The sequence below is a fragment of the Macrobrachium nipponense genome, chromosome 25 (assembly GCF_015104395.2).
Source record: "Macrobrachium nipponense isolate FS-2020 chromosome 25, ASM1510439v2, whole genome shotgun sequence".
Classification (NCBI taxonomy): Eukaryota; Metazoa; Arthropoda; class Malacostraca; order Decapoda; family Palaemonidae; genus Macrobrachium; species Macrobrachium nipponense.
Genome location: NC_087214.1, coordinates 32,987,717 through 33,013,021, shown reverse-complemented (window position 1 = coordinate 33,013,021; position 25,305 = coordinate 32,987,717). Strand labels below are relative to the sequence as shown.

Genomic DNA, 25,305 nt, shown 5'->3' with positions numbered 1-25,305 from the left:
GTATGTCAGCTACAATTGTAATTTTGCAAAGCAAATAAATATTAGAAAAAACATGAAAAAAGAAGATTAGAAAAATATGAAAAAAGATTAGAAAAACATGAAAAAGAATAAATGTTAGAAAAGATATGAAAAAAGAAATATTAGAAAAAATATGAAAAAGAATAAATATTAGAAAAAACACATGCCTAAAAAAATCTTACTAATATTTTACAACAAATATACTCAGACTTTGTTTAATGATTTTAGTTCTTATCTGTCATGATATTGTGTGAGCTACAATTATAATTTCATAAAATATAATAAAATTGATTATTAGAAAAAACGTACAAATTCTTAAAATTTACAACTGTCTTGTAAAAGAGGCCCCACAAGGGGTTGTAAATAGCCATTTTCAACTTCTCGTGGAAGGTAGGGAGAATTTTTTATAACCTTACAACATGTGAATCTGCATGTCGTCCTCTAACCACTGAAGTGTGTTTTTCATACATTGGTCGACGTTAAAGTTTGTCCAGTCTGGGGTGCTGTATATAATATTTTTAGCCTAGCTCTTGAGGGTTAATAAAAGACATTGCTCAACACCTCTTCCAAATTGATCAGATATACAAACACCCTGAAAAATTACTAATTAAGGTAAAATACCAAATGGCCACCTGTCGGCCACCTCTACCATAGGGCGACCACCTTCCCAAAAATTGGAAATGACGGCCTTGATTTGTGACTAAGGAGAGAAAACTGACTTCAAGAAAAAAGTAGCGGTCTCGAGGTGTTGCTTCGACGGACACTGCTGGCTCTTGACTAATGTCTAACCTGGGTTATAGGACGTACGTGTTCAAGTACTTATTCGGGATGGCGGTCGCACTTCGGTAGGGGTCAAGTGGCCATTCAGTATTTTACCCTGGAAACTGCCTGAAAAATTAGGTAATTATAATGCCAGTAAGCTCCTCGTGAAACTTGACTCTCATCAAGTGTGGCCTAAGCTTATCCCACTGGGACAAAAAGTCAGTAAGATCAGGTCCATTATATCTGGCAATGAAACGACTCCACTATCAGTTTTTTGTTATCGCTTATTTTTGTTTGTATTTCATGTTTCAAATGTCATAAAAAAGGGGAAATACCACAATAACACTGCCCAAAACCCCCAGTTCCCTCTGGGGGTCCCCCTTACCGTAGGATAGAGTTTAATGGCCTAATTCTCCCCAGTGTTTTGTCCCGACCCAAAACCCCCGGTTCCCAATGGGGGTCCCCTTTACCGTAGGATACAGTTTAAAGGTAAATTACAGTTGTCCGAATAAATATATTACTCTAAATTCTTGTTCAGGAGGTAAAACTGCATAGGAAAACGGCAACTGCCATAGTAGGTCACCGCGGAATAGTTAGGTATATAGGGTAAAAAACCGCATGGTACAGGGGTGGACCATGTACGATCAATGTGTACAACCCCAAGAAAAGTACATTATAACGCGTCCTGACACCGGAGTAGAGGTCTTCAGCTCCGTTTCTCACCAACAACAAGTTGCGTCTGATGCCCATCTCCGATGTCAGGACGCGTTATAATGTACTTTTTTTGGGGTTGTACACATTGATCGTACACATTGATCGTACATGGTCCACCCCTGTACCATGCGGTTTTTTACCCTAGTATAGGTAGTTCTACCTCTGGCAATTCCACCAATGGTTCCCAACGGCAAAGATCGGATGCCCTCACTTCGGTCGTATGTGGGCTACAACCATTGGTAGTTAACGCTACCCTAATGGAGTGCCCTGAAATCCGAAAACGGTGCAGCTGTATGGCCCTACGAAAGCCCATGCAGGTAACCTGAGGGTATACTACCAAGTGGACAGTGGGCTTAGTCGTGGGCGTGAAATTCTGTGGGTATAGCCTAGGTAGATCTAGGTAAGTATACCCGTTTTGGTCCATGACGTAAACGAACCTAGCAACGTTTGATCTCACAAAAGCCAAATAGCCTATAGACACCTCTATTACTAGGTTAAAGAGGGTAGCTAATAATAATTAGTTTAAATATAATCTAAATAACATATAATAAATAATTTAAGACACAATTAAACCATTATTCTAAGAGTTTAGCAAATGATATTACTTATAATACTAGCTAGCTACTACTATACCGGTGCGATTCACCCAGGACCTCGGCTCGTATCTCTCTGCAATCAGGAAGACCCCCATTATTTAAAGCCATAATTGATAAAGTTACGGTCACTGTCAAGGCCTAAAATGCCACTGGGCAACATATTCAATTCATAAACTGTGAGATTCAATGGATAAAGAACGAGTGACATCGACATACCAAAAGTTATGGGCCGACACACAAATGTTTCACTTGAAAAGGTATAAAGAAGGGTCTCTCGGACCAGTCGCCGAGAATAACTTCACCTTTTAGGTATCAAGGAAGTGATGGATATGTAACGGCTCCTCTCTCTCTCTCTCTCTCTCTCTCTCTCTCTCTCTCTCTCTCTCTCTCTCTCTCTCTCGGTCTCTCATTCATCTCTCTCTCCTCATCTCTCTCTCTCTCTCGTCTCTCTCTCTCTCTCTCTCTCTCTATCCTCTCTCTCTCTCTCTCTCTCTCTCTCTCTTCTCTCTCTCTCTCTCCCTTGCAGGGGAAAATGCAAAATACCACAGGGAAAAGGAAACATAAATATGAATTCTGACCTGTTGCATTTGAACAAGAACCTGTTCAAGATGGTATATGTAGCATTAGAAATTTACATTCTATGAGCTAGAATGACAACACATGAAAACACAGAAGGCTTTAAAAGCACCGTTATCCCCTCATTCACAAAGTAAGGACCATTTACTTAGTTTAAATGCTATAAAAGATTAAAATAAGGAAACTTGAGTGTATGGAACCCCAGTTTTTTTTCTCGTGGAAATAGTGTCATTGTAAATTATAAATGAAAGTTAAATGCTGTAAAAGATTAAAATAGGGTATTAAGGGCCCAAAGTCCCATCTATAAAGGAGGAAACTTGTAGTATCTACCAGGATTTTTCCCTGTGGAAATAAAGCGCTAGTGTAAATTACAAATGAAAATAATGACAGAAGAGAAAATATAGAATATAGGATGGTCATTGGAAGGAGTGTGAAAGGAAATCATAGAAAAGGTTGGATATGGCGGCCCTCAGTCTGTAGTAAGTGAGAGACTATGTGGAATATGGTAGAAAATGGTGCACTGTGAGCCATTTTTACAGGTGACTAACGTAGCTGATTGATTTTGGAGTTATCTGCTCAAGGTTATAATTAATAATTCTAGTTAAACATTTAAAAAAGCCAAATCATAGGCAAATTAGAGCGAACGAGGGAGTCGTTATAAAGAGAAGCTGCTACTATTACTACTACTACTCAACACTTGTCGCGTGTTGTCTACTGCATTTCGTCATATTTATCAGTTTGAATATCGGCTAATTGTGATAAGACAGTGACATTTGTGGTTTGTCTTTGGTAATTGCTTACTCTGAAATACAATTAAGGTTATTTTTGTGATAAATAATCTTATAATAAAGTAGCAGGCATACCCTTTGAGGGACGTTTACGTTTTTAGCTACTACTATACTATTTTATTTTATTTATACTTTATTTTTTATTTTAGGGTCATGGTAGGTTGCAGGTCGAAGGGATCAGTGCCTTAGCCCCCCCCCCCCCGGCTGCAACCCCTTTCGTTTCTTTCACTGGACCTCCTTTCCTATTCTCTTCCATCTTGTTCGTAGGGGGGATAGTGCCACCAGTGCACCTCATGCGGTGCACTGTAGGTACCTAGGGCTATTAGGGTAAAAAACCGCATGGTACAGGGGTGGACCATGTACGATCAATGTGTACAACCCCAAAAAAAGTACATTATAACGCGTCCTGACATCGGAGATGGGCATCAGACGCGACTCGTTGTTGGTGAGAAACAGAGCTAAAGACCTATACTCCGGTGTCAGGACGCGTTATAATGTACTTTTCTTGGGGTTGTACACATTGATCGTACATGGTCCACCCCTGTACCATGGGGTTTTTTACCCTACTTAAGTATCTTTGCAGCGTGCCTTCCCAAGGCCCTTAGCTGCAACCCCTTTCATTCCTTTTACTGTACCTCCGTTCATGTCCTCTTTCTTCCTTCTTACTTTCCACTCTCTCCTAACGACTGTTTTATGGTGCATTCTGTTTTGAGATTTTCCTCATCTTACACCTTTCAAACCTTTCTACTTGCATTTTTCCTCTCAGCGCTGAATGACCACATAGCTCCCAGTGCTTGGCCTTTGGCCTAAATTATATATTCCATTTCATTCTCTCTTCCATCTTTTCTCAATCCTTTCCTAGCAGTTGATTCACAGCGTAACTGCAAAAGGTTGTCCTCCAGTTATGCCTTTCAAACCCTTTACTACCTATCAATTTCCCTGTCAGTGCTGAATGACCTCATAGTTCCCAGTGCTTGTCCTTTGACCTAAGTTCTCTTATTCAATTCTGTACCAAAGGTGTCAGGCACTCTAGTAACACTAACACCCAAAAAGGAAGCTTACCTGTAGTCCATGTTTTCATTGTTTAATTTTCGGTGATTTGGGGTGTCAGGGGGTGCAAAACCCTCCTTTTCCCCTGTCCAGGTCAGGTCACGACACTGAATGAGGTTAGGAAGGTCAGGTCAGGATATGGTAGTCTAGGAAAGGTACTCTTCCCCTTTGGGTCAATATGGTCATTTGGCATACCTGGCATTAATAATGGTTATAAAGCAGAATAAATTGCTCACAGGTCATAGTATGGCTGTATAAGACAGGTACTAGTATGTTAGTATTTAAAGGTTCTAAATCTATGTGAGCTAAAGGAAAATGTTTTAAATGCCAGTTTAGGCTAGGCTACCGACTCATAGCTTTTAACCTTGTAGTATCTTTGCTTGACAGGTGTGGTAGTATTGAAGACTACTACTGTACCTTGCTCCTCTGGTCTACCAGTTTATGTGCAAAGTAGGTGCCTTGTTTAATACCAGTAAATTTCATAAACATAAACATAAAAGAGAGACAAACATAAAACAAAAACATACAGAAATGGCAGTCAATTGTGATCAGTGATTGGCGGGAACCAGGGCATGGTAGTATTCTAAGGTTTTACTGCTTATTGTTGCTTCAATGAATAGGAGCAGGAGGAAACTTGTGCATATAGTACTACTCATTATTATTATTATTATTTTATTATTATTATTATTAAATTTCAGAAAAGTGAATATAACCATTTAGTCTATATATCTGTGGAGGGATACTTTGGCAAGAGGCAAGAGATACCATACATAAATATACTTTATGAAATATGCTTCATAATTGTGAACTTTTTTCAAAAAGATAAAAACAATCCCCTCTCAATATTGGGTTAGTTTAAATCAGAGCATATTTTATGTCTCCTTTTTAAGATTATAGGCATCCTGTTATGTCTAAGCTTGTAGGCTTTTCTGTATAAATTTATGCTAATGACATAATTGCCCTCCCTAGGAAAAGTGGTGAAGTTACAAAATGGGTAAAAAATCAAAGAAACAAAAATTTGCTGCTGAAAATGAACTTCTGTCAACACCTTTGAAGTGCAACAATGAATTTGAAGGACTCGTCAGTTTTGAAGAGTTGTCATCTTGCACTTTCATGAGGATGAATAAAGCAGGAAAAATTAAGAGAGAAGTTTGGAAAGACGGCAAAATTATTAAAAAGGTAAGTTTTCTCATGATGCATTAGTTTATTTTTGTGCATTTAGAAAAGGTTGTTTGTGTCTTTCAAGGACTTGTTTTCACACCGTCTTGTTACAGAAGTTCCCAGTAGATGGCATCACCTGCACTGTACACATTACTAAATGATGTTTGCAACATCCTTGCAGCTCCTAAACTGCACTCCCTTGTTAGCTTTTACTTGGCTGTCATTCCTGCTTCCTTTCTTCCATCTTGCTGGCCAACCACCCCAACTCCCTCTTCTAACTTTCTTATGTACTGAATAGATGAAAGTTCCCCATTGCTTTGAGTAGTAGAGATTTACATGAACTTTATTGGTGAAGATCCTTATAGACTTTTACTAATTACAAATTGGTTGGTCTGGTAGGTAGGACAAAAGACTTGTCTTATTCGGAATCCCCTTCCTCTTATTTTTGTGTCATTCTTAGCAAGTGGCATTTGAGATTGGCAGTTGCCTCTTAGATCTAGGCAAGTATAGTCTATCACATTTATAGTGTTACTAACTTTGAAGTCTACGTTCTTGAGGATTTAATAGCTTTTTGAATGCTCTTTTAATTTGGCATCCACTTGGTACTCTGCAAACTTACTTTTAATGAGTGACTGTTGTTTTGTCATTTTATCTTACTTATGAGCTATTTTATCTAATTAATATCATTTGTTAGAATTATCTTATTATCATTCAGTTTTCCAATTTCATTTTTATGTTCTTACAGAAGGATAAAAAGAAGAACAGCAGCAAACAGAACGCTAATAAACATAAAATAAATGAGAATGCTGTGGCTGGAACAAAGGACGTTAAAGAGACTGCTGTGGTCGAAAAAGTGGAATTATTGTCAGACCTTCCAAAAAAGAAACGAAAGAAAAGGAAAAAGAAACAGGACGCCAGTGAACCAGCAAAGAAGGCCCGCTATGACAGTGCCACTTTTCATGGAGCTAATCAGGGTGCTCAGGAAAATGTTGACGTGACAGAATGGGAGTCTCTGTTTGTTCCTCCTGAAGTTGTTAAAGCACTTGCTGGATTGGGTTTCTCGACCCCCACCGAAATCCAGGTATGTTCGCCCTAGATGAAAATGAATGCTTTCGTAGTGTGATTTTCAAGATCTTGCGGTGCATCCAGTAGTTTGTTGCCAGTTGTTGAAGTTTTTTAGTCTTGCTTTTAAATTCATATAAACTTTCATAAAAACACTCAAAAGTTTTGCCAATTTGATAGCTGTTTATTTTAATCAGGTTTGCAGTATTACTATAACAACCAGCTTGATCTTGGTTACAGTTTTTGACACTATATTTACTCCCTAAAACCCTACTGTTGACCAAATATGTTTTTAGGACATTGTACTACTGTGATCTTCAGAAGACCAATTTTTCCCTTTACTACTCCTACCCCAAGTGACCTTAAGTGGAAATGTGTTAGGCATAGGAACTGCTGTTTTGGAACTTCATTTAGGACATGTTTCATTATGACATACTATATATTAAACTTTCAATTTCTAGACCTAACATTTTTTCATTTGTTATCTAGTGATTGGGGAGTGCAGAATGAAAAATGTATGTGAATAGCTTCAAGTCCACACTACTAATTACAAAGTCTAAAAGGTCTTACATAAATTAATTTATCTGATTGTTATATGCTTTAAGGAAATTATTTTTTATTGTTATTATAATACTATTATTTGAAAGGAGTAGAGTGTCTTTTAAGCATGAATGGCAGCATCAGTGGAAATGATTTTAAGCAAGGTCTTTTCAATTCTTAGTAGATTCTCTTTTCTTCAAGGCTGATATCTGCTGAGAACTGGCCGATGCTCTTTGAGATATCAGCCTTGAAGATAAGAGAATCGTAAGAAGAATTGAAAAGACCTTGTATCAAATAATTTCCACTGATGCTGCCATTCTTTTTGGCAGAAAATAATACTTTTGTTAAGTAGTTTAACTAGATGAATGACTACATTGTACAATGGATAAGGGGTAGCAGTGAAAGCTCCTTTGGCACAAAGTTAAGAGTTGATCAGCCAGGTGGGGAAAGACCAATGCGAACAGATTTGATGAAAAGGGAGAGGAGTAAAGCATGAAAATTTCATTGCAAATATATTCTTGTGTCTGGGATAGACCTTTTCATTTGGCATCTTCTCATGAATTCCAGAGACTCGTCTTACCAGCAGCTATTAAGGGCCGAATGGACATCATTGGTGCTGCAGAGACTGGAAGTGGTAAAACTTTAGCCTTTGGAATTCCCATCATTCATGGAATCCTTTGTGATATGTTGAACGAGTCTAAAAACGCTGAAAATGGTGAGGACGTAGAAGATGCTGTCGATGGGGCGGATGATGGCAACGAGGACGTTGATGGAGGTACCATCAGTGGAGAGGATGATGTCGATGAAGTGGATGATCTGAGCGGAGAGATCGTAGATAGTGATGATGATGATGGTGAAAATAAAGTTTCTCAGGAAGATTTACAGGATGCCATGGAAATCGGTTGTGCCTTTCCAGGGGATGAAAGTGACTCAGACAGCGGTGGAAGTGAGAGAGAGTCCAACGATGAAGCCAATGGCCTTGATAATGAAATTGGTTGTGTCAAAGTCATTGATAATGTTGAATTTGATTTTCTGAAAAAAGATAAGAATAACACTGGAACGAATCCAGGAAAACCATTAAGAGCTCTAATTGTAACTCCAACTCGAGAGTTAGCAGTCCAGGTCAGTTGGTAACACTTTACTCTTCTCGTTTTATTACATGGCAGCCAGTGTTACATGTTAGAATTAACATTTTGTTTAATTGTGTGAATGGTTGTATCAGCGACATTACAGAACGAATTGTGGATTTCATTGCAGGTAAAAAGCCACTTGACATCAGTGCTAGTTCACACAGACATCAAAATAGCTGTTGTGATTGGTGGAGTAGCAAGTGAGAAACAGCAGAGGATACTGAACCGTGGTCCAGAGATTGTTGTTGGAACACCAGGGAGGTTGTGGGAATTGATTGAACAAGGCAACAATCACCTTAGTCAGATAGAAAATATTAAGTAAGTTATTGAGCCTTCCATGTTAATATAAAATAGTTTGTCGATACTAAATGACATTTCTTGCACTCTCTTGGGTTTGTCTAGGTGGTACATTTTTTAAATGTTGGGCAATCATTGGAATAAGTCGAAGAAAAGAATCTAGGTGAAGAGGCCAGACTGAAATGGAAGCAAGCAGTTAGTAACTGGCAGAAGGAAAGTTGCCAAGAACCTCTTGTGCTGACTGCATGTTTGTTTGCTTTTTACGAGTGAAAATGTTTATCATAAAAATGATTTGCAGATACCTGGCCATTGATGAAACTGATCGCATGGTTGAACAGGGTCACTTCGAGGAGCTGAGGAAACTCCTGGAGGTCATCAACACTGATGAAAATGCCAAAGCCAGACGTCAGAATTTTGTGTTTTCAGCAACCCTTACTCTAGTGCACAAAGCACCAAGGCGTGTGGATATGAAAGGAAAGGTTGGTTTTCTTGTTTTTTTCAAAGTATGTAAAACTTGCTCATAGCTAAAATACATAAATGTTCAACCGTATACATGTACCATTTTAAGCATCTGTATTCCACTCACAGTGGAGGACATGGGTTATTTTAACTTGGCTGATAATAGGCCGTGCATTCATAACTTCATTGTACTGGTGCTCCAGAGTGGTCAGTGTAACTGCTTGCTGGGAACATTTTGATTGGATAGGACAGGATATGATAAAAGATTAGTTTAACCAGACCTGGGAAGATTTTGATCCACTGCCAGTTTTATGTAGCTGCTTGACAAAAGATATAGGCTTTCAGCAAGCCCATTTCCATGAGTGTAGGAGTTGATGGTCATACCCCAAAAATTGAACAGCTCTACAAGTTTTCAGTTTCACTCGTCAACATATTCAAATATTTATGGGATTTCATTTTCACCCTTTGTCTTTTGTGTAACATTGTTCATATTTTAACTTCATATTCCTGTCATTTTCAAGACAGTAATTCATTCAGTCATCTGTCATTGTGTTCTTTTAGCAAATTGATGTACTAATTCAATTAGCAAATTGATGTACTAATTCAAATATGTACCTTGGTGTCTTGTCTTCTGGTGAGCCAAAATGAGTCAAGTTTTATCTAAATATAGAATACTTCAGTGTTTAATTCTTTGTTATTTTTTATTTAATTTTGCCATACTTCCTGTCTGGTCTTTGTTTTGTAAATAACAATAAAATTTCTGTGCTATTGAAACTCGTTTGTCCTCATTTAGAAGGTAATTCATGGGATTGTTGGTATTGGCAGGACAGTACAAGTAATAACTACTAGTACAGGCAGTCCCGGTTATCAGCCGGGTGCTGATAAGCGAAAACCGCCATTAACTGAAACTCAATGATAACCGGTTAATGGGGCTTCTGTTAGGTATGTTATGGTGCCGATAACCGAAACTCGGCCTGGTATGGCGCCATAAATCGCTGATTTTAAGTGCCATAAAACCAGATCCCCATTAACCGAATCCTATGATAACTCAGGACTGCCTGAATGCTCATGTTTAATGTTTTATGCTTCCATTTATTTTTGTAGGGAGTATTGTAGCTCATCTTTATTATTTCTTATTTTCAGACACCTATGACTTCAGAAATAAAAGTAAAGCAACTTGCAAAAATGATAGGCTTGAAGGCCAAGCCCAAGATAGTCGACGTCACCCGGAAATTTGGAACTGCAGAAAGTCTGACGGAGTCGAGGATTAACTGTGATAAAGTAAGTGTATATCCTTGTAACTTGAGGACTCACAAAAAGTCCATCATAAGTTAATTATCCATTTTGTTAGAACGAGCAAATAAAATTCTTGAGCTGGAACAATTCTTGAGTTTTGAATTACAGGTCAGGTATTTCTAGAAATTATTAAAGCTTGTTTCCTGATGGAAGGGTAGCTCAACCAGCAAGTACATTATAGCTCCATTATCTCATATTAATGTGACAATAATGATATTTTTGAATTTTTGCATTACATCTATTTATATTTACTAGGATAATTACTGGTATGGTACCATCCAAGTTTCACTTATTCTATGCCACGTAGGGTGATAGTGCCATCAGTGCATCTCATGTGGAGCACTGTAGGCATTACTAAAGACTTGCAGTACCCCTTGAACTCCAAACGGCACCTTTAATGTATGTCCATTATGCTTTCTTTCTTCAGTCTTGCTTTTCAACCAGTTATCATTAATATAAAGGATTGGTTTATCCAGACCTCTGAGCCTAATAAAGGCAGTCTCCGGTTTACAACGGGAGTTCCGTTCTTGAGACATCTTGTAAGCCGAAAATTGTCATAAACCGGAAGATCGTCGAAAATCATAAAAAAAAAATCCTAAGAAAACCTTACTTTTAATGCTTTGGGTGTATTTAAAACTATGTAAACAGTATTTTTATTGCATTTTTCATCAAAAACAAACTTCAAATATTGATTATTTTGCCTTTTTGGAGACATTTCTTCCGTCAGATCGGCGTTGTAAGTGCCATCACCCTAGAACATGCGTCGTAATCCCGGAAATCATTTCTATTGAATATAATTGAAAGGCGTTGTAAGCTGGAACCGTCGTAAACCGGGGACTGCCTGTAAAGACTCTTCTCGGGCTGGTGCTTTTCAACCACTCCAACCCCCCTTTATTCATTATCTAAAGCACTGAATAGCCGAAAGTGCCCCTTCAGTGCTTAGCCTTATGCCAAATGTCCATAAATCAGTTGCTTAATCTACAAAGTTTACGAGTGATAGTCTCCATGAAACTGTAAAGTTTTTAAATACAGTAGTCAACATTGGTGTTTTCATGCCTGGCAGCTGTGTAGCTTCTGTAATTTTGTTTTTCTCCTTATTTTGCCTTAGTACAAGTTCTTTGGGACAGCTCAATGAGATAATAGAGAAATGTGACATGGTAGTCTGTTTAAATTACAATACAGTGTTCCCCTCGTATTTGTGGGTGATGCGTACCAGACACCAGCCCTCCGTGCGAATAGCTGGAATCGGCGAATAGTTAAAACCCCAATCAAAGCACTTAAAACTGCCTATTTTGTTAGTTAACCAACTAAAAATATTAATTTTATGATGAAACTGATAAAAAAACAGGATTTTTTGATATTTCTCATTGAAAAATATTGCGAATTTCTCGCAAATAATGAGTAGATGTGGTTCAAAGAGAATTCCGTGAATGCCAAGAATCCAAATACTGGGTGTCAACTGTACTATTGTCATTTACTTGAAAATAAGATATATCTCTAGCAATAACCTCTAATACTGATACTACTGCATTGAATGTAATTTTTGCTCTTTTTCAGGATGAGAAAGACTACTACCTGTATTACATATTGAAACAGTACCCAGGTAGGACTCTCGTATTTTGCAATAGCATCGACTGCGTGCGAAGGTTGCAGAATTTGTTTACTTTCCTTCAGTGTCATCCCATGGTGAGTATAATTTTTGTTTTCATTTGGTAGTCCTCATGAATATGAAATGTTGATCATGTGTTTTATGATAAACACACTGAGACAGGCAGGTGTGCTTCAAAATCTGTCTTGTAAAAAATTGCTTGTTTTTGGATAATTCTTTTGTAGGTGAAGATAATGCTTTCTATAAGAAAAAAACTTCTAGCAAGAAAAGAGGAATGTTAGGAATTCCATATCCCATTTCAAAGTCCAGCTTTGTCCAGTCCATCCTACAATGTAGCCTAGTCCTACTGAACAAGCACAAATTTTGATAAGACTATAGATGATGACGGTGTTCATTTGTATTTGTCATCATAGGAATTCATGACTTAAACAATATTAAAATCCAAATGAAAACCTTTTATCTTTTATTATTTTTCAGTCTCTCCATGCATCAATGCACCAGAAACAGCGATTGAAGAGTCTCGAGAAATTTTCCTCCAGTTCCGTGGCGTTGCTCTTGGCCACAGATGTTGCAGCCAGGGGTCTTGATATACCAAACATTCAGCATGTCATTCATTATCAGACCCCACGCACAGCAGAGGTAAGTTGCAAGAAAAACATTACTGAAAATTTGTAACGTGACAAGTGAAGATAGGGAATAGAATGGAATATCAAATTTAGGTCAAAATCCAGGTGCTGGGACCTATGAGATCATTCAATTCTGAAAGGGAAATTGGGATTAGAAAAGTTTTCAAGTTGTAGCAATTGGGAAACCTCAAAGCAATTGAAACTCTATACAACAGGAGGATATTATGTATGTCAGTGGAAAGTTCACTTTCAAGTTTAGCTTCCTAAAACCTTGCAGATGTGAGAGATAACATACTGTATTTTGTTTAAAGTGTGCTAACCTGAATGCTTGATTATTTGCTTGTGCATTTATTATGTAGTATATGCTGTATAGGAATTGCTACCTGGTCCTAAAGTCAGGTCTACATATATCTATAGTTGCATGGTTTTGTTTCAAGTAAATTAAGTTTGTAAAAAAAATGTATATATACTGTTTGCAATGACTGAAAGTTGGGATTAATTGAAGCATTGGTACGAAATTAGTTTGCAAGAGATGGTCATATTTTTTATGGTAATCCATGGTACACTTGTTTTAATATTTAATGTTTCTATATTGTATTATTTAGAAGCTGCCTTTACAGATGTCTAGATAAAGTTTTTGTTGACTATTGATTAAGCCAGGAATTTTCCATATGAGGGCAGCTTGAGTTCAGCTGTAACAGATAGAGCACAAAGTAAGTTTACTTTCACTACCCAGTATAGTGATTGAGTAGAAAAGATTTGTCTACATGAGTAGCATTTTAGCCATATTCAATCCATTTTCCTTGTCCACAGACTTACATTCATCGCAGTGGACGAACAGCAAGAGCTGAACAGGAAGGGCTAAGTGTTCTTTTCATCGATTCGTCAGAAATTAAAAAGTATCGTCAGCTATGTTTAACTCTGAATCGTTCAACTGATCTCCCTCCATTCCCAGTTGATGTTAACGTCATGGACCAGGTTAAGACACGTGTAGATTTTGCTCGCCAACTGGAACTGATGGAACATTCTAATCGTAAAGAAAGAGCTCAAGATAACTGGCTGAAGAAAGCAGCAAGGGAAGCAGAGATCATGTTAGACGAGTAAGTAAATGCTGCGTCATTTTTTATTGCTGTGCAGCAAAAACACAGCAGAACATTTATTTTATCCAAATCAGTAATGATTTTTCACTTCAAATACAACACTGCTGTCCTTTTTGTCCAGACCATTTAAAACTATTTTCTTTTCAAGACTAATTTTTCTTAGTACAGTAGTATATTGTTGATTAGCTCACAATAATTCATGTTTGAGCTTTACCCTTTGATGATGTTAAACTCACGAGCTGTTTCCATTCTCATCTTGCTATTACAGTGTTAACATAGTAATGTAATTATTTATTAACAGTAATATTGGTGTACAGTAAAAACAATAGTAATAATACAGTACAGTAACCAATCAAGTTTCGCCATTCCAGTGACGATGATGACGAAGACGAGGTTGCAGACAGAGCAATGAAGGCTGCTCGGGAAAAACGTGAAACTAAGGTCATGAAAGCCAAGTTGAGGAGTATGCTTTCCAGACCGCTGGTAGGGTCAACCTTCTCTGGCAAGTATCCCACTCAGACTGGTGCTCTAGTCACACCTTTCCATAAGGAACAAAGAGGAGGAGGTAAGCCGGATGGAAACGATGCACTTTCTGTGATGAAAAAAGAGGCTGTCGAGTTCACCAAACTAGTGAAGACAGTCAAACCAAGACCCCCTAAGAAGAAGAAAGTCAATACTAGCAGGAAGTTTAAAGGTTATGAAAAGAGGAGAAAAAAGTTAATCAAGGAAAAGGAGTGGAGAGAGAAGGAAGCAAAAGGAAAAGACTGAGTTAGCCCTTGTTAAGGTACGAAAAAAATAAAATGAAAAAGTACCATCTCTTTTATTTTTTTTAATATCAGTAGTACGTTTAATGAACTTATAGCCTGAATGTATTAAAGGGCATATCACACAAGATGTGCTCAAGACTGCAAAATATACATGGAGTAAGCAATTTTTTATGCTACAAAAGGAAAAGAGAGGGCAGTTAAGAAGACTGTTGTGATAGCTGAAGGTCTTGGAAAAGATTGAGCATTTGTATTACCTCGGAACCCACTGGACGGCAAATAAGTCGAGTTTTAGGAGCAATAAGAGCGTAGCTCCAGCATGGAGGAAATGGAGAGGTAACTGCCACTGAAAATAGACAATAGAATGGCAAGATTTGTTTGGGGGGTGGGGGGGGGGAGGGGCAGGTTGTCTGTATTGGGAGTGAAGAACTGGTCAGGAGGGTGTAAAAACTGATTATATCTTAAAATGCTGAGATGGTTTCCCCCCTAAAAAATAGAAGCTATATTTTTTTTTTTTAAATACAAAAGTGTTATATACATCCCATGATCCAAAGATGCCCTATTCTATGGAGAGCTGTCATAGTCATACTAACCTGCTCAAGCTGAAAAGAATACTTTTGGCAGTTAACCTCCTCCCCGCTATTTGCATCTATCCTCATTCTGATATGCCCAAGGTCTTATAAACCAAGATGGGGATACAAGTAGAGCAATACAAAAACCCGTATGAGTACTAATGGCTTATGAAAAACTATTTTTTTTTAAATAAAACCTTGGTGTTCATTACAACCATTAACCTTAAGATGGTTGAATAAAAACTTTTGGGGGAGGACAATGATATGTGCCATGGTGTAAGAGTGGTCAAGACACCACTTTGGGTACACAGCCTGGGTTCATATGGCCCTGCTCTAGATAGTGCTAGAGATTTGGCCCCAAACTGCATAGCTTAATGCCCACCATTTGTTCCTATGGGGATTCAAACCATCACTTTCATAAATGGAGTACTATTCCAGAACGCTGCGTTCTTTGGCTGTGTACTGACTTAAAAACAAAAGACTATCAGGTCAGCCTAGGGCCTCCTGCCCTGACATTTGCTGGTGTACCTCAGCCATTGTGTTCATGGTCTTCGTTTGTAAATTTGTGTTGAAAATTCAATGGTGTGAATTGCAGTGTCTACACAACGTTGTGATAGCTGTCTTGTGATACTTGAGTGGTTTTTGGTGGGGCACCCCACAGTCCTGGACCTGAGGTTTGAAATGTCTCCATCCTATCCTTGCAAGAGTTCATTGGAGGGGAGAGGGAAGAGATGATGTTGTGCCCATCAGAGCTGTTAGGCACTCCAGCGCACAAGAGACTGCTCCTAAGCATAAGCAGAAAGAGGAAGGAAGTGTTGAAAAACATCATCTCATCTTGGCTAGGGAGGTTCATCAAAGTACCCAATCAGCATGTATAGCTGATGGCAATTAAGAATGCTTAAAAGGCTATTAATTTGTAGAGCCAGTTTCAACAAAGCAAAATACCTATACATGGATGTGAAAGACAGAATTAACTACTCCAATGATATCTGTATGTATGAGCAGTGAATAAATCACAAAACCTAAGGCAATAATTTAGAGAAATTATTAAGTTCGTCTCATTAGTACAGCTTCAGATGATCTTGTGGGTACACAAAAATTACAACTGTTTGAGGAAACACACATCAGCATACATTTAGTACATGAAGATAAATTCAAGACATTTAGCCTTACAAAAAAAATTTTTACAATTCCTCAATCTTCAACTTATCTGTAAAAACTTCACCAACTCAAGCATGTTTACAAGAGTTAGGACAAAACAACCTCGTCTGAAGCACTAAAAATACAACACTGGTTACAAAACAACAGAATTTTAGCTAAAAATGTATTCTTTTATAAATTCAGACTACAGTATTGTACTGTGCTTAAAAACTGACAAAAATTAAATAAGGCCAAAGTTAGCGCTAACAGCTGTCTAAACACACCTCAAAGCCATTGAAAATTTATAGTTCCTTAGAAAAATAAACTAAGAGTTTAAATAGTCTTATCAACAACAAGGGGCCAACAAATACAATCTATATCTGAATAGAAAATTTTAAAATGATCTTCCAAATTAACACACACAGAAGTCAAATCACACCATGTAGTTATGGTCATCAATTTGCAATGCTCTTAGAATGCCATACAAGCACTTAAATGTTTGGCACAGCATAAGCTTTTACAATTTATACAGGAGTAGTGGAAAAGATGTCAACGAGAAAGCCTTTACATTATATACATAACATTAATTGCTGAAATGCACAAAAGACTGTCCGATTCTATCTGGTATTTCTAATGCATTACAAATATCATTCCATCTTAGCATGTAACGGAGTACAGCATCTGTTGTTTTGGATATCAATTGGCAAAAACAAAAGAAGAGATCAACACTTCAGTTTAGAAGAGAAATAATGCTGTCTTTGCCCTGGCATATGGATTACTTCAAGTCACAATTTAACCACAGAAATTTTAGTCCAAAATGATTAACAAGGTTCATGCTAATGTTTACTGTCAGTAATAACTCAAGAAGTGATTAAATTTTTAAATAAAAAAAAACAATAGAATATTGACAGAATTCTATCACACAGTTTATGAACTGGGTACAGAAAGCTGCGAACACTTCAATGTGACCATTATTGTACAGGTACGAATCATATCATTACTTCATCTTAATGAAGTTTATATGTACTAATTCCATATCACTCATGGCACAAATACACTATTATTATACACATTTATAAGTACAGTTTACACTGTATTTGCCCAGGTAAGCTCATAGGGACTCCTGTATGTATGAACTATTGAATTAGTTGACAAGTGATTGACAATGGTCTAAGTCCACCATGAACATCATTTTTTATTGTTAAGAATACTCACAACACACTTTTACAGTTAGCATAAAAATGAGCTCACTCTTCAATCTTTTCTATCCTATGCAATGTCTGCTTGAATTCTCATTTGAACTAGACCCTTACCTCTGCCCATTCTCAGAATATTATTAAAGAAAGAGACTTTCATGCCTGCAGATTCCAATAAATGATTTATATTAATAATAGCTACGTAGCAACATCCAAAACTGCAAACTGCTAAAAACTATATTATTGACCAAGTTGAAGTTATTTTAAAACTGACAATTGATAACTTCCCCGATATTATGTACAGATTACCCTCCAAAACCCAAATCTCTCGACTCAACAGCAATAACATTTGTGTGGCATAAATATTAGTAGAGAACAGGCTCTCATTTTGTCTACATTCAAATTTTCGTTGGTATTCTTTCCCTAAAAAATACGACCCCTGAAAATGCTTCTACATTGCACAGACAAAAGGGGAAATTAAAAATAAAACTGAAAGCTAGCAGAGAACACTATTTAATTCCTACTATCATGAGTCAGCTAGCATCTTGGACAATGATCCGTAAAAATGCAACAATTAGTCTACACAATAAATATCGTATGCTTCTTCACTGATCTATCATGAACTAAGATCTTGAAAGCATACTTGGACAAGGAACTGATAATCTAGTAAGTTTTAATGCTTCAAAGGAACACTACTACATATTTCAAAGTATAAAACTCGGACCTCATCCAATTCTTCCAAACATAATTTCCTTCTCAAGGTTTTGGATCTTAAGGTTATAGTATTTCAAAACTGTCTTGGAGAAAATGCAGTTCAAGGCCCAAATCCACTTAAAAAAAACTGGGCATTTTTTTTATGTAACAAGTTCTCGTCTCCATCCTCTTCAATAAAAGACTACTTGGCCCTATTCATTCAGTTCTCAAATCTGGAGTGCTTCACTTTTTGTCTCCACCTTAAAAAGGACTCAATTGCAAGCAGTTCATCTGATCATCAATCCCATACTTGCCTCATCCTTAAATTATCGTTTCACCACTGCAATGTGGCCCTGTCTCTTTTTGTGGTTACTAGTCCTGAAATTGTTCCACTGAACTTCACCCTTGTTCTTTAAGGCTAAACATAACAGTCACTACCTGTCACAAACTCGCTCTTACTAAAAACCCAATCCAGTTATAATTAACAGGTGTACTGGGCTAAATAATATTCAATTGGAAATCCAAACATTCTTAAGATGCAGGTACTGCTTATCTTGAAATTAATTCAAGTGACAACCTCCAATCTCATAGAATGTCTAAAAAAGATAAGTACTAAATAAAGACGGCCACATCTTCCTATACTCATTTATGGACAGCAATGCTCCTTGGATTGTATAGTTTGGTGACAAAGTTCACCGCAATACTTTCCCTGTGTGGCCATGATTTTAATCTCTTCCAGATTTCATTTTCAAAGCTTCTCATAACCTTTCATCCTTCCAGTCTCTCCAACTATATTTCCCAGTACTACAATAGAACATTTCTCACTCCCCATAAATTGTAGTACCACTCAAATACTTAATTTTTCTTTAATCCTTTTCAGACTTGAATACAGTTTTTGCAACTCAAGAAGTACATTGTATAACTTTACAAAGGTACTTAAAAAATTCTCACTTTAAGGCGGTGACTTACAATTATAAGGTACCACAACTCCACTGACTATAAAATCTAAAGGTTTTCAAGTTAAGTCTTTACATAAAAATGTACTATCGTTTATCAACAGCATTAAGACACCTCGATAATCTATGAAAATACTCAGCCTAAGTTAGAAGAGCTTTCCCTAAAATTGTCCAAAGCCAAGTAAGACAGCAACACGGCATATCATTCCGAGATATACTTATGACAATGCAAGACACGTACCACTAAATTAGTCAATGGCATACAAATATATATTAATAAATTAGTAGATATCAAGTTATATAATGTATAATACAATATCTCATTACAACCCACGATACTGAACGATGAACAGAGTGGAAATCAAAATATGAAGGAATTACCCCTAATAAATACAATAGAACTAAACGCACTTAACATACGTACTGTATTCAATCAACGCAAAGCTAAACCCTAAGACAACACTTTCCTCTCCCTTCCTTCAACTCCTCAGAGCTTCCAAACGACTTCTCATTTCCTCCATGTCTTCCTCCGGCTCTGCTTCTTCTGGCTCCAAGGCTGCTGCTCCCTCAGGTTCAGCTGGTAGTGCATCAGTCACCATGGCAGGAGCCTGGCCCATCTGGCCAGCTGTGACTTCCCAGAGAATCTGCCATAGAATAAGGTATCAAAAACTTAATCAACAGAGTTATGAAACAAATACTGTCATCACAATGTTTCTACATCAGTTTTTTCTTTATGAAGTTGGACATAAAATGGGTTCTCTCCCTCCTCATCTTCCCAGAACACTTTCTGTCTGTACTCCCATCAGTTTCAGGTTTTCATTCATCCCTACCCATAGGGAAGCAGTACTGTCAGTGCACCTCACACTGTAGGCATTGCTTGAGGCCCCGTCCACACGGTCAAGCTTTGCTCGACGAACTTTGCTTGATGTGACGTCAGAAGCGCAGATACAGCGGGAAAAGTTCTGATTTTCCTCGCTTCTGACGTCACATCGAACACAGTTCGTCGAGCTCTGTGTGGACGGGACTTGAGGTTTTGTGCAGCACCCCTTCAACCCCTAGCTGCAACCTCTTCCATTCCTTTTGCTGTTCACCTGTTCATATTCTCTTTCTTACACCTTACTTTCTACCTTTTCCTATGAATTGTTTTAAAGTGCAACTGTAAGGTTTTCTTCTATTACATTTTTAAAACTTTATTTACTCCCAATTTCCCTTGCACCACCACTTGGTCTTTGTCTTAATTTTATATTCCATTCCATTCATCCCTTTTCCCATTATTTCTTTGTCCCTACTACAATTATTCATCATATTTCATATACATTGCTTTTCTATTCTAACTAACGACTCCTTATCCTTTCTTTTCACAAGCCCAACCTATTTCAATCTACCACTGTCTTTCCCAACTGGACACCACTTAGTACTTCAGGCAATGACTTGTTTGTAACAGTATAATCTTCCCACCAAACTCTGGACATGAATGTTAGTACAGTGGACCCCCCGTATTCGCGTTCTCTGGATCGCGGACTCACATTCACGGATTTATCTCTGACCATTTCTCCGCATTATTTGCGGAAAATTCGCCTATTCACAGTATTTTTCTATGAGAAATATCCACAAATTCCTAGTTTTTTTTTTATCAATGTCATCATAAAATGCACTTTTTGTGATAAAAGTATTAAAAAAAAACAGTATAAAAACCTGTAGTGGGGTTTTCTTGAGTTTTAACTAACAAAATAGTCTGTTTTAAGAATTTTTATAGTGGTTCCAACTATTTGCAGGTTCTAACTATTCACAGGGGGGTCTGGTATGCATCCCCCCCCCAAATATGGGCGGACCACTGTATTCTATAATCATACCTTTTCTTAACGCTGAATGACCTCTTACTTCCCAGCACTCAGCCTTTGGTCTGAATACTATAATCCAATCCATACCTTTTCCGAATCTGCTTCATTATCTTTGTTAGTGCTCATCCCTATTCATATGGAACACACACACAGAGGACACTGACTTGAAAGTCAAGCTTCCAAAGTCTGTGGTGTTCATTTGGATGTAAGAGAAGGTGAACAGAAACACGGGAAGAAGACATCTCACTTATTAAAAAGAACAAGGCATGATCCGACCACCAACTTACTTGGGACGTGTAAGATTTTCCCCTTACGCATAAGTTGCAAACATTATAAACTTTTGATGTAAATTTAAACGTGCTAATATCTACATTTAAATAGTGCCTTGTTTCACCCATGAAAATTAAAATAAATACTCTATATTTTTTTTGAAATAATTTTCTGTGCTTTTTAACATGCACATTACTTATTTTTGACATTTTCATTGAAATCATAAATATCATATCTTAAAATTCCTGTATCTTTACCTCAATGCTAAACACCTACTTCAGACCTTTATAGGCTCTATAGACCTTTTCTAACACCCCTACAAGAAGAAGAGCAACAACAAAGTAGTTTGTAGGCAAACTCCCGAAGTAAGCCAAAAATAAATCAACAACAAGAATGAATGAAAATGTTGACATTAAAATCCACTTTTCAGCTGACCTTATCCACTTCATGCTGTGCCTCTTCTTCCAGCTCCTCTGGCTCCAGACTTTCCATCGTATCTTCCAACATTTCCTCAATAATCCCAGCTTCATCATTTCCCGGCTCATGTCCATCATCGTTTTGTTTATCTCTGGGAGCTTCACCAATTCCTGCATTGCCTTCATCACTTCCGTCGACTGTTGTAGGGAACCGGCAACTCTTAAAGTTGCTAGAAATGAAAAACAAAATTGAGGTTCATTTCAACTAGTATTTGTATGCAAGTCTTCCACCAAAATTCAAGTCAAATTGAGCCCGGAACATTGGTTTCGCCCATTTTTGTACTCATATGGGAATGACATTAAATCCCGGTGAAAAATAAATAGATTCCTATGTTACATAAAAACAAATGATGAGTCGCTCCACTGCCCAGATAGGGGACAAAGTAACAGCTCTTTAGCCTCCGAATAGATTGATGGACTAGCAGTGGGATATATGCCTTGTAAAATTATGGATTCTTTCAAGAATAATATCGCTCATCTAGCTGTTCACACTACAATTCAATGTGTATAGAAAAAGAGTAAAAATATGCTTTCCAATTGTTTTAAACACTTCTTTAAATCAATAGTAGCAATTAATTTCCAAAGTTGTGTACGTATACATAAAATGTATTGCATAGTTAGAAATCTACCATGAAAAGACAAATGAACAAATCAAAATAGTTTGGATATGTGACAAGGGTAAAAGACCAACTAATTGGAGAAGTAAATGACTATTAGATAAGGAAGTAGCACTATGCTTACTAGCAGGCAGGTAGACACAAATTACAGAGAAACGGTCAAGATGAGGATTTGGACCGGATGGGAATTTAGATAGAAAATGCACTAAGATAAAGACAGAACAGAATGAAATATAAAATTTAGGCTAAAGGCCAAGCACTGGAACCTAACCTATGAGTCCATTCCGTCTTCTAAGGGAATTTGATAATATGTAAAAGGTTTTAAAGGTGTAACAAGAGGAAAACCTCACAGTTGCACTGTGAAACAACTGTTAGGATAGGGTGGGAAGAAAGATGGAAGAAAGAGAGTATGATTGAAGGTACTTCACTAAAAGGAATGAAAGTGGTTGCATCTAGGGGTCACAAGGACACTGCAAAGAACCTCGAGTAATGCCTACAATGCACCGTGTGAGGTTCACTGACAGCACTACCTGCCTATGGAGTAAAATAAAGAAAATGGAAAGAACTCTTTGGAATATTAAATTGACTCCTTGGGAAAACCCACAGTAAAAAGAAGGTGAAGCTTTTCTAACACTGTCTTACCTAACTGTGCCTTCATTTGGCATTGAACGGAGTTCAGGTGAGCTTTACTGGTGTATATACGAGCAATAGCCTTCCGCGACTGGATCAGTTCTTTGGCGAGCATACGACAGACCTCTTTGTCGTTCTTTTTGGCAGCTTCTTTTAGGGAGCGTTTCACTTTCTCTTCTTCGCGCTGAATGCCTAGTTTTTGGAGGAAGAAAAATTAAACAAGTAAATCCCTCGTCATTAAGAAAGAGGGTTAGTTGGAAAAAATATAATAAGGCAATTGAAACTAATTTTTATTTACACTTTTTTTTTGGGGGGGTAAACAAAACAAAAAGAATTTTATATTTCAATACTTTATGGCATATGCTTGAACCTGCTTCAAAGCAAACTATACTGCAGTCCATTCAGAACTCCAATTATACAATAGATTTCATTGCATACTTGAGGATACTTCATTGACAAAGTACCTGCTCCTACCTACTGCTGTTGTTTTATTGAGCTTTTTTGCTCTTGGGAAATCTTGGTGGCTTAGATATATCACTAAATTGCCACTTCTTATTGACTGACAGATCCCAACTTACAAAATAACAGCCAATCATAGCTTGAGTTTCTATTATGGCTTAGAAAGACAAAACCTCAATGGTGAGGTAGCAGTAAGAGGCACATGTAACTTATTTAGCTTAATTTTTCTGGTCGAAGCTGAAATATGAAACATTCCTATTAAATCAAGAATGTTTTGGTGATATACAGTAGTACTATTACAGTATGAAAATAATCAAGGTATACCACTGTATAAATGTAAATGAGGTCAAAACTTTTTCACTGATTTTTGGGTAGGAGTCTGTGACATTTTGTACAACAGTACTGTGTTTACCTGCATTTGTTAGAAGGTTTCCGGCAATTCGTGAGTGAAAACAAAATTTGAACTTAGGGGCTGGCAAAGGGGAGCATTATTTAAGGTACTAGTATCTTGTTTTTATTTCATTACAATGCTAAATTTGACAGTGAGTTATAGTACATGTATCTGTTAGGAGGCTGATGAACCATCCTTGGCATCTAAAACCTAATATATATACAGTAAACAAAATGTCCTTCAATGTAGCTTTTGCATTTACCTCTGATTTGACGGTCCAATCCATAGCCTTCCTTCCTTATTTTGCTGCACCATTCATTGACCTGATTTACAGAAACAACATAAGGAATTAACATAAGGAAACTATCACAAAAATATTATAACTTTTCAATCAATCTCATGAGACCTATATAAAATGTCTACACTCATCCAGCGCTTGCCCAAATGGTCTTTCCTTGGGTAGGAAAATGAAAGCAAGGGAAAGTTATAAAATGTGGATAGCTAAATAGATGAAAAGTGATGGGAACAGCTAAGAAGTCAGATGCAGCTCAAGGTCTGCTGCAAACAAAATCAAATCCTTAGAGTTACCCTGTAAAGGAAAAACTGCTACAAAAATGTTAATGATGATATTGAATACGTAACTCTGGCCTCAGTTAGGTTTGTAACAATAATTCTGAACTGAGACAAACTACGGCTAGATAATGTGTATATCTGGGAAAAACATTATTCATTTGAAAGGAATTCATATTTTTCTTAAGACACAAACCTACGCTTTCATAAGTGGAGTTTCTCAGTGCAAGGCATATTGCGGCTGTCTTGACTTCAAATTAAAACCCTCCAGCCAAGGCCAATAACCTGCTGCGACCTCATTCAGCCTTCCTCTGAGTTACCGGTTGTCTTGTGAATGTCTTCTGTTTTCTTTGTGCACACCAAGTGTACAAGATATTACTGTATTTGTGATGTTCAAGAAATTCAACCCAATGAGCAATGCTGATCTAACACACATTCCTACTCAATGGTGGATTTTTGAGGGTAAAATAAGTTTGTCAAACTCAGCATTCTCACTGCAAGAATGTGATTATGGTTCACATTTTGAGAATCTCCCTGATCATTTAACTTCTAGTTTTTTCATTTTTCAAAAATTTAGATAGATGAAAAATTTTCCTTAAGATTCAAATTTCTACCTGCACTAATATTACGTACATGCAAATTAACAATTGAAAAAAAGTGGCAAACTTTTCACATTTGTTATCTTCTGTTGCCAAATTCATATAACTAAGATGAATAAAAAATGATATTGTTATTTTACAATAAAGTTTTGTACATACTTACCTGGCAGACATATCTTAGCTTACGTCTCTGACGTCACGACAGAATTCAAAAACTCGCGGCTAACGCGACAGGTAGGTCAGGTGATCTACCTTACCCGCCGCTGGGAGGCGGGTGTAAGAACCATCATACCTTTCTTGCAGATTTTCTCTCACCTGTCTCCTGAGGGGAGGTCGGGTGGGCCATT

General features: G+C 37.3%; 2 protein-coding genes and 1 pseudogene across 4 annotated transcripts in view; 1 reads left to right on the top strand and 2 right to left on the bottom strand.

The window, feature by feature from the left end:
* Positions 1 to 1,925, bottom strand: part of LOC135199322 (uncharacterized) — an 8,155-nt pseudogene extending 6,230 nt beyond the window's left edge.
* Positions 1,926 to 3,317: 1,392 nt separating this feature from the next.
* On the top strand, positions 3,318 to 14,595 carry LOC135199320 (ATP-dependent RNA helicase DDX24-like). Of its 3 annotated transcripts, none has more exons than XM_064227233.1 (11): positions 3,318 to 3,455; positions 5,474 to 5,683; positions 6,411 to 6,746; positions 7,835 to 8,389; positions 8,525 to 8,715; positions 8,993 to 9,173; positions 10,297 to 10,434; positions 12,007 to 12,135; positions 12,536 to 12,697; positions 13,498 to 13,784; positions 14,156 to 14,595. In XM_064227233.1, exons 2-11 carry the CDS (start codon positions 5,495 to 5,497, stop codon positions 14,550 to 14,552), a joined length of 2,565 nt encoding a protein of 854 aa, XP_064083303.1. In that variant the 5' UTR covers positions 3,318 to 3,455; positions 5,474 to 5,494; the 3' UTR covers positions 14,553 to 14,595. The 3 variants fall into 3 exon arrangements, with proteins under 3 accessions (XP_064083303.1, XP_064083305.1, XP_064083306.1); XM_064227235.1 differs by having other exon boundaries at positions 3,350 to 3,444; XM_064227236.1 differs by lacking the exon at positions 3,318 to 3,455 and adding an exon at positions 3,466 to 3,484.
* A 1,835-nt stretch (positions 14,596 to 16,430) lies between these two features.
* Positions 16,431 to 25,305, bottom strand: part of LOC135199321 (charged multivesicular body protein 3-like) — a 30,360-nt gene continuing 21,485 nt past the window's right edge. The window contains 5 exon segments of the mRNA XM_064227237.1: positions 16,431 to 19,749; positions 21,652 to 21,743; positions 21,746 to 21,862; positions 22,952 to 23,131; positions 24,052 to 24,112. Coding sequence (XP_064083307.1) covers positions 19,585 to 19,749; positions 21,652 to 21,743; positions 21,746 to 21,862; positions 22,952 to 23,131; positions 24,052 to 24,112 — 615 coding nt within the window. The 3' untranslated portion in view covers positions 16,431 to 19,584.